We start from the raw sequence: 14029 nt of genomic DNA on the forward strand, positions 1-14029 counted from the left end.
AACACCCGAACGCCGACTCGTGCGCGTTCGGCGGAGCCGAGCACACCCGAACGCCGACTCGTGCGCGTTCGGCGGAACAGAGAACACCCGAACGCCGACTCGTGCGCGTTCGGCGGAGCCGAGAACACCCGAACGCCGACTCGTGCGCGTTCGGCGGAGCCGAGAACACCCGAACGTAGAAGCCTCGGCGCTCGGGAGGGGGCCGGTTTTCGAACTGCAGGCACTTGACTCAAAGCGCGAAACTCCCAGCGAGCCGAACGTCGGTGGCTCCGAGGGAGGCGCCCGAGCCCGGCAGGAGGCGTGGCCGGGCCGCGCTCCGGTTTCTTCCGGTCCGGGCGCGGGTCGCGAGCCTGCAGGGAGGCCGAGGCGGCTTCCTCCCGAGGAGGAGCCAAGATGGCCGCCCCGGAGGGGGCGTGGCGCCGCGGCCGTGAGGGCGGGTCCCGCGGGGCTGACCCTCAGTGAGGTGCCGACCACCGGGCCGGCCCCGCAGGTGCCGAGCGAGGCCCCGCCCCGCCGAGGACCCCCGGCCGTGTGGCTGACCCTCCCGGCTGCCCCGCAGGAGGATGCTGGTGGTGGAGGTGGCCAATGGCCGCTCCCTGGTGTGGGGGGCCGAGGCGGTGCAGGCGCTGCGGGAGCGCCTGGGAGTCGGGGGCCGCACGGTGGGCGCCCTGCCCCGCGGGCCCCGCCAGAACTCGCGCCTGGGCCTCCCGCTGCTGCTGATGCCCGAAGAGGCCCGGCTGCTGGCCGAGATCGGCGCCGTGACCCTGGTCAGCGCCCCGCGCCCGGATCCCCGCCAGCACAGCCTGGTAAGGGGGCCGGGGGAGGAGGGGGCGAGCCTGCGGGACCCCCAAGGGCGCTGGGGCCGAGCAGGCGGGACCCCCGAGGGGTGCTGGGACCCCCGAGGAGTGCTGGGGGGCCAGCCGACGGGATCCCCGAGGAGAGCTGGGAGCCAGTCGGCCAGACCCCCGAGGGGTGCCGGGGGGGTGAGCCTGCGGGATACCCGAGGGGTGCTGGGGCCGAGCAGGCGGGACCCCCGGGGGGTGCTGGGACCCCCGAGGAGTGCTGGGGGGGCCAGCCGACGGGACCCCCGAGGAGAGCTGGGAGCCAGTCTGCCAGACCCCTGAGGGGTCCTGGGGGCAAGGTGGTGGGACCCCTGAGGGGTACTGGGAGCCAGCTGGCCGGACCCCCAAGGGGTTTGGGGGCGAGCTGATGGGACCCCCAAGGGGTGCTGGGAGTGAAGTGGCGGGACCCCCCCCAGGGGTGCTAGGGGCCGAGCAGGCCGAACCCCCGAGGGGTGCTGAACTCCCAGCTGAGTTGCACTTGGCAGGCTCTGGCATCCTTCAAGCGCCAGCAGGAGCAGAGCTTCCAGGAGCAAAGCGCCCTGGCGGTGGAGGCCCGCGAGGCCCAGCGGCAGGAGCTCCGGGACAAGATCGCCCAGGGCCAGGCCGCCAAGAAGCAGAGGCTGGAGCAGGCTGCGGGGGCCAGCGGAGTCCAGGAGGCCGCGGGCAGCCAGGCTGGTCCCGAGCAGGCCCAGGAGGGTCAGGAGGCCGGGGAGCAGCAGGAAGCACGTGAGCGTGGGCCTGGCGGGGCAGGGACCTGGGAAGACGGGAGGATGCTGGGCGTGGGGTCCCCACTGTGCACCCCGAGTGAACAGGTCCTTCCGTCCCCCAGCCCCCTCCCAGCCCGGGCCTTCGGATGAGGTGGCCCCCTTGCCCAGGTCAGCCCTGCTCGTGCAGCTGACCACTGCCAGGCCCCGGCCCGTCAAGGCTCGGCCGCTAGACTGGCGTGTGCAGTCCAAGGACTGGCCGCACGCCGGCCGGCCGGCCCACGAACTGCGCTACAGCATCTACAGGGACCTGTGGGAGCGGGGCTTCTTCCTCAGTGCGGCCGGCAAGTTCGGCGGTGACTTCCTCGTCTACCCAGGTGAGTCCAGGCCGGCACCTCGGCCACCCCTGTCGCTGCAGTCCAGCACAGTCTGCATTCTTCCTTCTCTTACTTTTTTTTTTTCTTTATAAAATTTCTTTGGAAAACACAGTAACAGAGAAAGAAATGGTCCATACCCACTGTGGTCCATCCCCGAATGGCTGCAGGAGTCGGGGCTGGGCCAGGCCAGGACGCCAGTGCGGGTACACGGGTCCCCACGTGGGTGCAGGGCCGGCCCCACGGCCCTGGCCGGGAGCTGGGAGCGGAGCAGCCGGGATTCCGCCTGCCAAGCCGGCCTGGCCTTTTCCTCTTTGCCTCATTTTGTTTTTTTCCAGCTTTTGAAACTCGGGGCGGGACAGGAGCCCCGTGGGAGCCCCCAAGTACATTTGGAGGGTGTCTTAGTAATTGTGAGACATTTCCCGTGGTCCACGGGCTCACTTAGGAACCCTGAGACGGTCACTGCCAGAATATTCATGGAATTTAGAAGTGGGAACCCTCGGGCAGCATTGTGGGGTAAAGCCGCCTGAGGGGCCGGCATCCCGCACTGACGCTGGTTCGTGCCCGCTGCTCTGCCTCAGATCTGCCTGCCGGCTTGTGACCGGGGAAAGCGGCGGAGGACAGCCCAAGAGCTGGTCGCCTGCCAGCCCCAGGGGACACCCGGGAGAAGCTGCTGACGCCTGGCCTTGGGCGGGCGCGGCCAGCTGGGGAGTGAGCCGGCAGATCAGCTGGGTCTCAGCTTCTAATTCTTTCAAATAAACAAGTCCTTAAAAAAAGATAAAAACTGGAAAATACCCCAAGTGGTTGTATAGGTTAACACAGCTAACATTGCATCAGTTATGTCTTTAAAAACCCATTTACTTGGAAAGTAGAGACAGACCCTGCATGCACTGGCTTACTCGCCAAGTGGCTGCGTGGCCAGAGCTGAGCCATGTGGAAGCCAGGAGCCCGGAGCTCCATCCAGCCCTCCCACGTGGGCGGCCAGATCCCCAGGCTTTGGCTGTCTTCTGCTTGCCCGGACTTAGCAGAGAGCTGGCTCAGACACAGAGCGGCCACGATTCCGGCCAGCACCCCAGGAGGCGGCACAACTGGCTCTGCCACAATGCCAGGCCCCAATCGGGCAGACTTTTTTTTTTTTTTTTTTTTTTAAGATTTATTTATCTTGGGCCCGGCGCGGTGGCGCAAGTGGTTAAGTCCTCGCCTTGCAACCCCGGGATCCCATATGGGCGCCGGTTCTAATCCCGGCAGCCCCGCTTCCCTTCCAGCTCCCTGCTTGTGGCCTGGGAAAGCAGTGGAGGACGGCCCAAAGCTTTGGGAACCTGCACCCGTGCGGGAGACCCGGAGGAGGCTCCTGGCTTCGGATCGGCATAGTATCGGCCCGTTGCGCTCACTTGGGGAGTGAATCATCGGACGGAAGATCTTCCTCTCTCTCTCTCTCCTCTCTCTGTACATCCGCCTTTCCAATGAAAAAATAATAAAAATAAATCTTTAAAAAAAAAAAAAAGATTTATTTATCTTTATTGAAAAGTCAGATATTCAGAGAGGAGGAGAGGCAGAGAGGAAGATCTTCCACCCAATGGTTCACTCCCCAGGTGCCCACAACGGCTAGAGCTGTGTGTGATCCAAAGCCAGGAGCCTCTTCCGGGTCTCCTACACAGGTGCAGGGTCCCAAGGCTTTGGGCCGTCCTCGACTGCTTTCCCAGGCCACAGGCAGGGAGCTGGATGGGAAGCAGGGCCGCTGGGATTAGAACCAGTGCCCAGGTGGGTCTCTGGACAGGGCGTCTCATGCCTGGATCCCGGACAGCCGCCATGGGCACAGCCGCCATGTGCTGAGCTGTCCCCGGGCCTGCTGGTTCCGGGGGCCGCTTCCTTCGGGGTGAGTATACCGAGGGGGAGGCCTCCGGGACTGGGCAGGCCCGGCACCCACCCGCCGCCCTCATGGGGCGGTGAATGGGATTTGGGAGGGGCGCGACCTTGGGCCTGGGTTATTTAAACCTCCAGCAGCCTCCTGGCAGCTGGTGGGTCTCAGGACGGGGCGTCTCATGCCTGGATCCCGGACAGCCGCCATGGGCACAGCCGCCATGTGCTGAGCTGTCCCCGGGCCTGCTGGTTCCGGGGGCCGCTTCCTTCGGGGTGAGTAGACCGAGGGGGAGGCCTCCGGGACTGGGCAGGCCCGGCACCCACCCGCCGCCCTCATGGGGCGGTGACAGGCCCGTGAGCAAGGCAAGAACTTTAGCTGCTAGGCTACTGCCCCAGGCCCAGGCCAGCTGTCTTTCAAGTAGACAACACTGTACCTGCGGTGAGAATTGCTCCCACCCCCCTTTCTTCACCCATTAACGGGTCTGCCCTGTCAGCTTGTGGCTCCCAGCTAAAATATCCAGGAGGAGAAGTTGGGTTCGTCCACACCCACTCCACTGGCCTGGCATCTGCTGGCAGAGCCCCAGCACAGGGTCAACCCGAGCACAGGAGGGGAGGGACACGGGTGCCCCGCTCACCCACCAGGAGCTGACAGGCTCTGAACAGGACCCGGCTTCCCCTCTCCCCTCAGCGTCCACATTAACCCACATGGTTGCCCTGAGACTGGGGTTCAGGTCTGCGCGAGCTTGGGGAGCCACACCCTGTTCGCACCACAGCATGTCCCTTCCTCTAGGGCGTGCGGGGGTTTCCGCTGCGGGATGGGCTGTTGGCATTTGAGGGATGGCGGATGCTGCCACCGCTGCCCAGAGCCGCAGGGTCCCCAGTGCCTGCCGAGCGTCCCTGTCGCACTCCAGCCTGTGCTTGTCTCTGTCCCCAGGTGACCCGCTGCGTTTCCACGCCCACTACATTGCCCAGTGCTGGGCCCCTGAGGACCCCATCCCGCTGCAGGACCTGGTGGCTGCCGGCCGCCTGGGGACCAGTGTCCGCAAGACCCTCCTGCTGGGCTCCCCGCAGCCTGATGGCACGGTGGTCTACACGTCCCTGCAGTGGGCAGGCCTGCAGTGACCAGCCCGTGCCCACCACCCAGGCCTGCCGCCTGCCCCTGTTGGACTCCGCCCCTGGGGGCTCCCCCTGCCCCACTGTGGCATGCAGTGGCCATGCTGATTTTGTAGTTACCCATCGGCAAGCTGGGACCTTCTTGGATGAGGAACCACATCGGCTTCATCTCCGTTTCCCATGGGCCTGGGACCTGGGATCTCAGTAAATGTGTTGACTAAACCTCGGAGTCTGCGGTTTGAATCCCCGTGCCCACGCTGAGATGGGGTGTGGGCAGCTGCGAAGGCCGCGAGGGCCAGCCACCTGCTCAGGCCACGCGCTGCCACTACTCTCGGGTTGCCACGGCGCAGCAGACACCTGCAGGGTCCAACACGAGGAGCGCAGGTTGCAGGTTGAGGGGATCAGAAGTTGGGGCTCAGGGGGCGTCAAGGATTCCAGCAGCTTCTGGAATGTGTTCATCTTCTCCACGGCCTGCGTGGCACTTGAAGATTGTCCTGATGTTTATTCACACAGAGAATTACATTTGCTTTTTTTCTTTTTTTTTTAAAGATTTACTTATTTTTATTGAAAAAGCAAATATACAGAGAGGAGGAGAGACAGAGGAAGATCTTCCATCCTCTGGTTCACTCCCCAAGTGACCACAATGGCTGGAGCTGAGCCAATCCACAGCCAGGAGCCAGGAGCTCTTCCAGGTCTCCCACACAGGTACAGGGTCCCAAGGCTTTGGGCCGTCCTCCACTGCTTTCCCAGGCCACAGGCAGGGAGCTGGATGGGAAGCAGGGCTGCTGGGATTAGAACCAGCGCCCATATGGGATCCCAGTGCATTCAAGGCGAGGACTTTAGCCCCTAGGCCACGCCACCGGGTCCCTAGCCCCACATGTTAATTCTTTGAACATGCACTGCTCCTCAGCTTTGAAACATGTGATCGTCTGCAGTTTTTACGAAAGCCGAGGCATTTATACGAGGGTCCTTCAGCAGCTTAGCGGAAGGACAGCATTGAGGAGTTTGAAATCCACGCTTTTCTGTAACACGTGTCCACACTGTGCTCTGGGGATCCCCGTTCTCACGCAGGTCCACTGATCCGCGGTGCGCAGTCAGTGCCTTCTCGGCAGACCCAGGGCCGCGCAGCCAGCTGGGCTCGCGCTTCAAGATGCATTCATTCTATTTCACATGCAGAGTGGCTCCCACACAGGCCTCAAAGACCCGGGGGAGAGCCGGGCCAGGGCCAGGGCCGTGCCGGGTCTGCCACGTGGACAGTGGGGACCCAGGGCCAGGGCCGTGCTGGGTCGGCCACGCGGATGGCGGGACCCAGGGCCATGCCGGGTCTGCCACACGGACGGCGGGGACCCAGGTGCATCCTCCGGTTTCAGAAGTGGAACAGCCGGGACTGGAACTGGTGCTCATTCGGGAGCTGGCTTGCTGGTGGCAGCCGTCCCCTCTGCGCCCCACACAGTGAACGGGGCCCTTTCTGTCCACAGCACCCACAGGCCTCCCTCCACGTGCAGGGGCCGTTCACGCGTGTGCTGCACTGGGCGCTGCTGCTTCCGGGGCACACTGCTGCGCGCTCACCCGTGGCCCGCTGGGCCGGGTGGCTTCCGGCTGAGGTTGGCCTTTTGCTGCACTGCCGCCCCGTTCACGCAGCATCCCCGTCCTGGGACAGGCGTCTGCGAGCTTCAGCCACTCAGATTCCCTGTTGCTGGGCAGCAAATGTCCTTAAACTATGGTCACGTGGCATAGGCTGCGTGACATTTGGAACTCAATTCCTTGCTCCATATCACATCCATCCTAAGGGCAGTTCAAAAAGTTGGTGAAGAGAAGGGAGTGAAAAGTGGAAGGTTTTATTTTGATACAGACGATGTTTGAAATCACGCTGGCCCCTTGCTCTACCATTTTTTTTTAAGTGACTGAGGATGTGGCGTGCTGGCTCAATTGGCCAGTCCTCCCCTTGCAGGCGCCGGGATCCCATATGGGCATGGGTTTGTGTCCTGGCTGCTCCAGTTCCCACCCAGCTCCCTGCCTGTGGCCTGGGAAAGCAGTGGAGGACGGCCCAAAGCCTTGGGACCCTGCACCCGCGTGGGAGACCCGGATGGAGCTCTTGGCTTTCCATCAGCTCAGCTCTGGCCGTAGCGGCCATTTGGGGAGTGAATCAACAGATGCAACATCTTTCTGCATCTCTTTTATATATCTGCCTTTCCAATAAAAAGCAAAACAGCACAAAAATTTCCTGAGCACCGGTAGAGAGGTCTGACAGCCTGCTCTGTCTGTCTGACAGCTTCCGGGGGCACTGTCCCTGGGCTCAGCGACTTCACTGAGTGGATTTTCCGGGTCAGGGGCGAATCAGGGGTGCTGCGCAAGTGGACGATGGATGCCCACACTGCATCCCTGGCTGCTGACCCAGCCGCGGCGCTCGGGGCCCGAGCCTGGCTGGGTAGGAGGTGAGGGGGTGGTCGGGCCGGGGCGAGAGCCTCGAACATTCGCGAACATTCGTCCCGGTCCGCCCTCACGGGGCGGCTTCGCGTGGAACAGATCTGACTGAACGTGCCCATTTCATTTCCCGCGGGCCTGCCGGGTCTCGGACGCACAAGTCTACAGGGGACGGAGACAGCCAGGGCAGGGCCGCCGCCCGGACCCGGACCCGGACCCGGACCCGCAGGCTGCCTCGCCCGCTCCCCTCTGGGCCGCCCCATTGCGCCCCTCAGGGTCCCCCCGCTCCCCTCAGGGCCGCCCCATTGCTCCTCGTTAGGGCCGCCCTGTTCGCCTCAGGGTCTCGCCCCATTGCTCTTCGTGGCTGCCCGTTCCCCCTCATGGCTGCCCCACTATCCCTCAGGGCCGCCCCGTTCCCTCAAGGCCGTCCCGTTCCCTCAGGGTCTCGCCCCGCTCCCCCTCAGGGCCGTCCCATTGCTCCCCCTCAGGGCCGCCCCTGTTCCCCTCAGGGTCTCGTCCCCCTTCCCCCGGCTCTTGGCCGATCCCCGTCAAGTCCTCCCGCTCGGCGCGGCGCTCTAGCCCAGCTCGCGTCTCCACTGCCCTTTGGCCTGATTGGCGGAGGCGCGCGCCGTGCGTGATGACGCCGCCCGTGGGCGGAGCCGCTATAAGAAGGCGGCGAGGGCGTTTCCGGGCCTCTCTTTGGCGCTGACGGCATCTTTGCTTTAGGTGGGTCGGGGTTGCGTGCTCTCCGTGCCGGGTGCGGGGGCCGGGCGTGCAGGGGACGGTCTGCGGTGTAGCCGGCCTCCGTCTCCTTCCCGCGTCCGCCAGAGGAAGGCGCGGATGGAGACGGATGGCCGGGACACGCACTTGGTTGTGGAGTGGCGGTCTGGACGCCTCGGGGCAGGTTCTCGCGAGAACGGCCCTGGCCACGCGCGATGAGAGCGAGACCTCGTGACCCCCGTGACGACCTTCCCTCTTGCGCAGGCGCGGATCGCCAGGCCGAGCCAACATGCCGGTGGCCCGGAGCTGGGTTTGTCGTAAGACGTACGTGACCCCGCGGAGACCCTTCGAGAAGTCCCGCCTCGACCAGGAGCTGAAGCTGATCGGTGAGCTGGCCTGGGGTCGGGGGGTCGGGGGGAGGCGTCCTGGGGTCACCTTCCCACGTGCTGGGAGTGTGGAGCTCCCGCGGTCGGGGGAGGTGTCCTGGGGTCGCTGTCCCACGTGCTGGGGGCTCCCGGGTCATGGGGAGGCATCTCGAGAGGCATCCTGGGGGTCACTGTCCCACCTGCTGGGAGATTGGAGCTCGCGGGGTCTGGCGGAGGTGTCCAGGGGTCATGGGGACGCAGCCTGGGTTCACCCACGTGCTGGGGGCTCCCGGGGTCACGGGTCGGGGGAGGCATCCTGGGGTCACTGTCCCACCCGCTGTGGAGCTCGCGGGGTCACAGGGAGGCATCCCGGGGTCAGGGCAGGTGTCCAGGGGTCGTGGGGAGACATCCTGGGGCCGCGTGCCCACCTCTCCCCTCCCGCCCAGCACTGACCCCCCATTCCCACCACCTACGCAGGCGAGTATGGGCTGCGCAACAAGCGCGAGGTTTGGAGGGTCAAGTTCACCCTGGCCAAGATCCGCAAGGCTGCGCGGGAGTTGCTGACGCTGGACGAGAAGGACCCGCGGCGGCTGTTTGAGGGTGTGCGCGGCGGGCGGGCGGGCGGTGCCAGCAAGGGGTGAACCAGCAGGCGCCTGGGCTGGAAGGCAGTGTGCCCAGGGTGGCGGGCGCCCTGAGGGTCCCCGGGATAAACCCACCGTGCCGCCCCTCCCGGCTTCTGCGCCTGGAGGCTGCCGAGCTCCTTTCTGGGCCTTGGGAAGGGCGTGCGTGTCCCATGTCGGCTGTTTCCCCGCCTGGCTCAGCTGCCTTCCCGTGCGATGCCCACGCAGGACTTTAACTGTTGCCAATGCCCACATCGTTTGCTGCACCAGCATGACCCGTCTTGCCCGGGGCTTTCTGGTGTCTGCAGAGGCGGAGGGTTTGAGTTGATTAGATATAGGGGTCCCTGCATCTATAGGACTCGGGCCCAAGCACTCCAGCAAAGGGTGTGGGTGCCCCTGGCAGAGATCTGGCCCCGTGGGCCGGGTTCGAGCACGCCTCTGCTGTCCCCAGGCAATGCCCTGCTGCGGCGGCTGGTGCGCATCGGCGTGCTGGACGAGGGCAAGATGAAGCTGGACTACATCCTGGGCCTGAAGATCGAGGACTTCCTGGAGCGGCGGCTGCAGACTCAGGTCTTCAAGCTGGGCCTGGCCAAGTCCATCCACCACGCCCGCGTGCTCATCCGCCAGCGCCACATCAGGTACCGCTGCGGGCGCCCCTCGCGTGGCCCGGGGCCCTCGCTGGTCCCACTGGCGGTGGCCTCACCGAGCCTGCCGTCCCTGTCTCCTGTGCAGCCCCCGGACAGGATAGGTGTGGGCTCACCCTGAGGGTGCAGAGGCCCCTGCACACAGCCCCTGGGGAGCGGGGGCAGCCTGGCCCCCTTAGCCCGGCGCAAGGGTCACTGCGGCGTGCGCCGTACACCTTGCGAAGGCCCTGCCCGCACGCGGCAGCTGCACAGGTAACATCTGTCCGCGGGGATGGTGTGAGGGGCCAGGAGGCCGGCTGTCAGGGCTGACCTTGGAGAGTCCAGCCTGCAGCAGAGCGGGCACCGTGGGGGACCCCATGTAGAATGGGGTGCTGCTGCCTGTGTGCCCTGGCCCAGCTACAGGGCTCGGTGCTGGTGGGGTCAGATCCCAGTTCTCAGAGTGGGTGAGCCCTCCCAGCTGTTGGGGTCCCTTCACCCCCTGTCCTCCCCAGGGTCCGCAAGCAGGTGGTGAACATCCCGTCCTTCATCGTGCGCCTCGACTCGCAGAAGCACATCGACTTCTCGCTGCGCTCCCCGTACGGCGGCGGCCGCCCGGGCCGCGTGAAGAGGAAGAACGCCAAGAAGGGCCAGGGCGGGGCGGGGGCTGGCGACGACGAGGAGGAGGATTGAGCCTCCTGGCCCCTGTTCCACACTGATAATAAAGCAGGTTCCACAGTGGAGTGTGGTGTCCGATTTTGTAGTGGCCGGTGTCTGGCAGGTCCCCAGTCCCTGTGGGGCGCCCCCAGGGAAGCAACGGGCCATGGCTTGGATGGAGTAAGAGCACATCAGCCAGTGAGAAGAGAGGTTTATTAGGCAAAGCGACCCCCAGGGCGGGCACCTCCACCAAGGGGTCAGCACTGCTCCACTCTTGGGAGTGAGATGGGGCCCACCGCCTCTGGCTCCGGGTCACTCGTCCTGCACTTGGTCCCAGGTGTCCTTGCCAGCTGCTGGGTGAGGAGGTAGCCCTGCCCACCCCTGCATGCTCCTGCTCCCTGGCAGGAGGAAAGTTGGGGGCCCACAGTGACATGCTGGCACTGCAGCCTCGCTCCCCAGATGGCCGTGATGGGCTGGGCCAGGCAGAAGCCAGGAGCTGCAGCTCTCCCTGGGCTGGCAGGGAGGGGCCCGAGCAGCTGGGTACGAAGTGGACCAGCCCAGCATTAGCTGACAGGATGTGGGCACTGGACATGGGCCACACTGGCCTGGAGTGCCCAGCTTGGGGGAGGGGCAGGTGGCCATTGGGGAAGTCATTTCATGCCTTCAGGGTTTGCTGACACACTGTCAGGAGGGGAAGGCTTTCCCTTCCCCTTACTGGAAGTTAGAGGGGAGGGGACAGGGTAGCCACTCTCCCTGTGACCCCTATGGGTCCCTGGGCCTTTGAGATGTAGTTAGGTCCCCAGGCTGGGTGCTGGTTTGCTGTGAAGTGTGCAAAGGCTCGGTCCGAGGTGGCTGTTGGTTCCAGTCACCAGTCCTAAGGTCAGTGGCCCTGTGGGGTTCCTGGGGCTCCTGAAGCATCTGGGTTACCTCAGACTGGCCGCAGGGTGGGGGCAGCCCAGTTGGTCCCCTGGGACAGTACCAGGCTGGTGGACTGCCAGGGCTGCATATGTGCTGGGCTCCTGTGGGAGGGGCGAGGTGGCCGTCTGTTGGGATGCCCCGTGACTGAGCTCGGCGTAGGTCACCTCCTGCAGGCCTTCAGCAACCTGCAGCACAGGAGGGGGGAAGGGGTGTGGGTGGGAGGGTCCCACTCCTGCAGAGAGGGTGCTATTGGGACCCTCTGCGGGTGGGAGGGGCCCAGGGCCTTGCGGAGAGGAATGTGGGGTGTACAGGAGGAGGGCTGTGAGGTGGATTGGGGTGTGGTTATGTTGGGCCGTGGGAGGCTTGGAAACGGAAGTGGGCAGTTGGCAGAAAGGAGCAAATGGGAAGAGGGGGTAGGCAGCCTTTCTTGCTGTCAGTCACGGGGCTGGGCAAGCTGCAATTGGGAACCAGGGCTGAGTCGCACTGTTGGGTCCCCCTGCAGGGGTCAGTGGGGTGGACAGGCCCCTGGCAGGTCGCAGGCTCACCTGAATGTCCAGCTGCATTTCCTCAGCTTCTGTGGGCGTCACAGCAGCATCTGGGGGGTCCAGAGGGTCGCTGGTTTGACCAAGGCCATGCAGTGGCAGGTTGGTGTGTCCATTCCTGAGCCAGGACTCCCCGCCCCACTGCCACCCACCTCTGGCCCGAGCCCCACCCCTCCCACGCCCCTTACACAAGCTTTCCTGGGCTTCAGCGGCTGGGCTGGCGCTGGGGGAACAGACAGGAGTGCGTTAGGGGCCTTGTGGGGCCGCAGAGGGCGTCAGGGCAAGGGACAGGTGTTACCTCTTGGGCAGTGCTTGGTGCCTGGGCTCTGCTCCTGAAGGAAAGTGAGCAGTCAGACCCCGCCCCCGTGGAGACCCCTGGATCCCTCCTACCCCCCCTCAGCATGAGGAGCTAGGGCTGGGGAGGGTGTGTGAGCTGAGGAGAGCATACACTGGACGTGTGCCCCTGGGGGTGTGGCACATAGCCTGCCCCCCGTGGACCCTTCCCTCCATCCCCTGCAGAATGAGGAGCTAAGGCTGGGGAGGGTGTGAGGTAACCCTGGTCACCTGGAGCTGAGGAGCTAAGGCTGGGGAGGGTGTGTGAGCTGAGGAGAGCATACACTGGACCTGTCCCCCTGGGGATGTGGCACAGAGCCTGCCCCCCGTGGACCCTTCCCTCCATCCCCTGCAGAATGAGGAGCTAAGGCTGGGTGGGGTGTGAGGTAACCCTGGTCACCTGGAGCTGAGGTGAGCGGGCCCTAGCCGTGCACCCCTGGGGACGCAGCCCTGAGCCTCCTGAACGGCCTCCCCATGGGCTCTGCTCACCTGACTTGTGTTGGCGGTGATGGCGCTTTCGGATGAAGACGAAGAGGAGGAGCAGGAAGAGGCAGAGCAGCAGAAAGGAGACTACTGAGACCCCGAGCAGGATCTTGAGGGGATGGAGCAGACCTTGGGTGCAATGAGGTCAGCGTTAGGGAAAGTTGATGCAGCACCTGCTGGGTGCCAGGGCCACTGCCCTCACCATCACCCATGAGAGCCACCCCTGCTCACTTATCGCCCAGTCTGGAACTCGAGGCCCAGGAGCCGCCACCCCAGGAGCAGGAGCCATGACCCAGGGAGGGGGTGAGCAGCAGAAACCTGTGTGTGCATGGCGATCCTGCACTAGGGGCAGCACCCCAGAAGAGCGTGCACCATACCCAGTGCCCCTGGTGTCAGCATGGTGAACCCCAGTTCATGGACTCCCCACTCTCAAGCTTTGGTCCCTACTGTGGGCTGAGCTGCTGCCCAGGGGCCAAGGGAGGTTTTCCTTGTCTCCTTTGAGCCCAACCAATTGGATGCTTTCAGCAGCAGGTGGAGAAAGGACCCATGGAGAAAATAAGACCTTCCCAAATTACCAACTCAAGGAGAGCGGAGCCCACACAGCCTGAGCACACTGCCAACATAGCCCCCACTCACCACTCCTGGGGTCTGGATCTGTGGGACTGGGCAGGGAACCCTTGGGGCCTCCTGGGGCGGGGAAAGGACAAGAGTGCTGAAGCGGCCCTGTCCCCACATCAGCCAGCCAGCGGCACCTCCCCCGGGACAGGCCCCAGCACGTCCCTCTGACTCAGCACTCTGGAAACCTGGGATCCCCACAAACTGCACCTACAGTGCCACAGAGGGTGAGCCTGGGCTGGAGGTCAAAGTGGCAGGAGCTGGGTCCTCTGTGGGAGGGCCAAGGCCTATGCCTTCAGCCCTCAGGGTCAACCACAAGTCTCCTGGGCTCAGGGCAGCAGCAGGGTGAGCATGCTGGTGCTGTCCCTCAGGCCCAAGGACTCTGCTGACCCTGCCCAGGAACCCTTCCCAAACCAGCCCAGCACTGAGCCAGAGGACAGGGCACACTGGGCTGGGACTCACCTGACACCTCGAGCTGCAGGGGGTCACTGGGGTGTGACCACAGGTAGGGGTCACTGCTGTGGGAGCCATAGCACCTGTAGGTGCCCTCATGGGCTGAGGTGACAGGGCTCAGTGTGAACGTGACCTGGGCAGGCGTGGCCGTGCCCTGCACACGCAGGCGCTGGGGAGGAGTGTCTGAGCCCTCCCTGTGCAGGAGGAAGGTGTCCAAGGCCTCATCAGAGCCACAGCGCAGGGCCACGGCAGCTCCTTGTGGCACCGAGGGACCCGGCTGTGCCTGCAACCGAGGTTTCTGGAACATTCCTGGGGGAAAGCACAGCAGTAGCAAGGATCAGCCCCACCCACGGGACTCTGAGCTCAGCCTATGGGAATGGGCCTGG

At 64.7% G+C, this 14029-nt stretch overlaps 3 protein-coding genes across 5 annotated transcripts in view; 2 read left to right on the forward strand and 1 right to left on the reverse strand.

Annotated features, from left to right (window-relative positions):
- Positions 1 to 199: 199 nt before the first annotated feature.
- On the forward strand, positions 200 to 5115 carry TSEN34 (tRNA splicing endonuclease subunit 34). Of its 3 annotated transcripts, none has more exons than XM_040978104.1 (4): positions 200 to 806; positions 1328 to 1568; positions 1672 to 1920; positions 4799 to 5115. In XM_040978104.1, the coding sequence occupies exons 1-4, from the start codon at positions 564 to 566 to the stop codon at positions 4900 to 4902; spliced, it is 837 nt and encodes a 278-aa protein (XP_040834038.1). In that variant the 5' UTR covers positions 200 to 563; the 3' UTR covers positions 4903 to 5115. The 3 variants fall into 3 exon arrangements, with proteins under 3 accessions (XP_040834038.1, XP_040834037.1, XP_040834036.1); XM_040978103.1 differs by having other exon boundaries at positions 204 to 806; positions 1328 to 1583; positions 1672 to 1923; positions 4715 to 5115; XM_040978102.1 differs by having other exon boundaries at positions 206 to 806; positions 1672 to 1923; positions 4715 to 5115.
- A 2856-nt stretch (positions 5116 to 7971) lies between these two features.
- On the forward strand, positions 7972 to 10385 carry RPS9 (ribosomal protein S9). The gene is made up of 5 exons (XM_040978123.1): positions 7972 to 8043; positions 8302 to 8423; positions 8880 to 9002; positions 9474 to 9660; positions 10158 to 10385. Exons 2-5 carry the CDS (start codon positions 8327 to 8329, stop codon positions 10333 to 10335), a joined length of 585 nt encoding a protein of 194 aa, XP_040834057.1. The 5' UTR covers positions 7972 to 8043; positions 8302 to 8326; the 3' UTR covers positions 10336 to 10385.
- A 486-nt stretch (positions 10386 to 10871) lies between these two features.
- Positions 10872 to 14029, reverse strand: part of LOC121155054 (leukocyte immunoglobulin-like receptor subfamily B member 3) — a 163604-nt gene continuing 160446 nt past the window's right edge. The window contains exons 20-26 of the mRNA XM_040978235.1: positions 13653 to 13952; positions 13212 to 13262; positions 12582 to 12704; positions 12058 to 12091; positions 11948 to 11982; positions 11763 to 11812; positions 10872 to 11402 (exon numbers count right to left, since the gene is read on the reverse strand). Of these exons, the coding sequence (XP_040834169.1) occupies positions 11223 to 11402; positions 11763 to 11812; positions 11948 to 11982; positions 12058 to 12091; positions 12582 to 12704; positions 13212 to 13262; positions 13653 to 13952 (773 nt within the window). The 3' untranslated portion in view covers positions 10872 to 11222. The remainder of the gene's footprint in view (positions 11403 to 11762; positions 11813 to 11947; positions 11983 to 12057; positions 12092 to 12581; positions 12705 to 13211; positions 13263 to 13652; positions 13953 to 14029) is intronic.

Source organism: Ochotona curzoniae, unplaced genomic scaffold (assembly GCF_017591425.1).
Source record: "Ochotona curzoniae isolate NIBS_2020 unplaced genomic scaffold, NIBS_Ocur_1.0 contig_2861, whole genome shotgun sequence".
NCBI classification, from domain to species: domain Eukaryota; kingdom Metazoa; phylum Chordata; class Mammalia; order Lagomorpha; family Ochotonidae; genus Ochotona; species Ochotona curzoniae.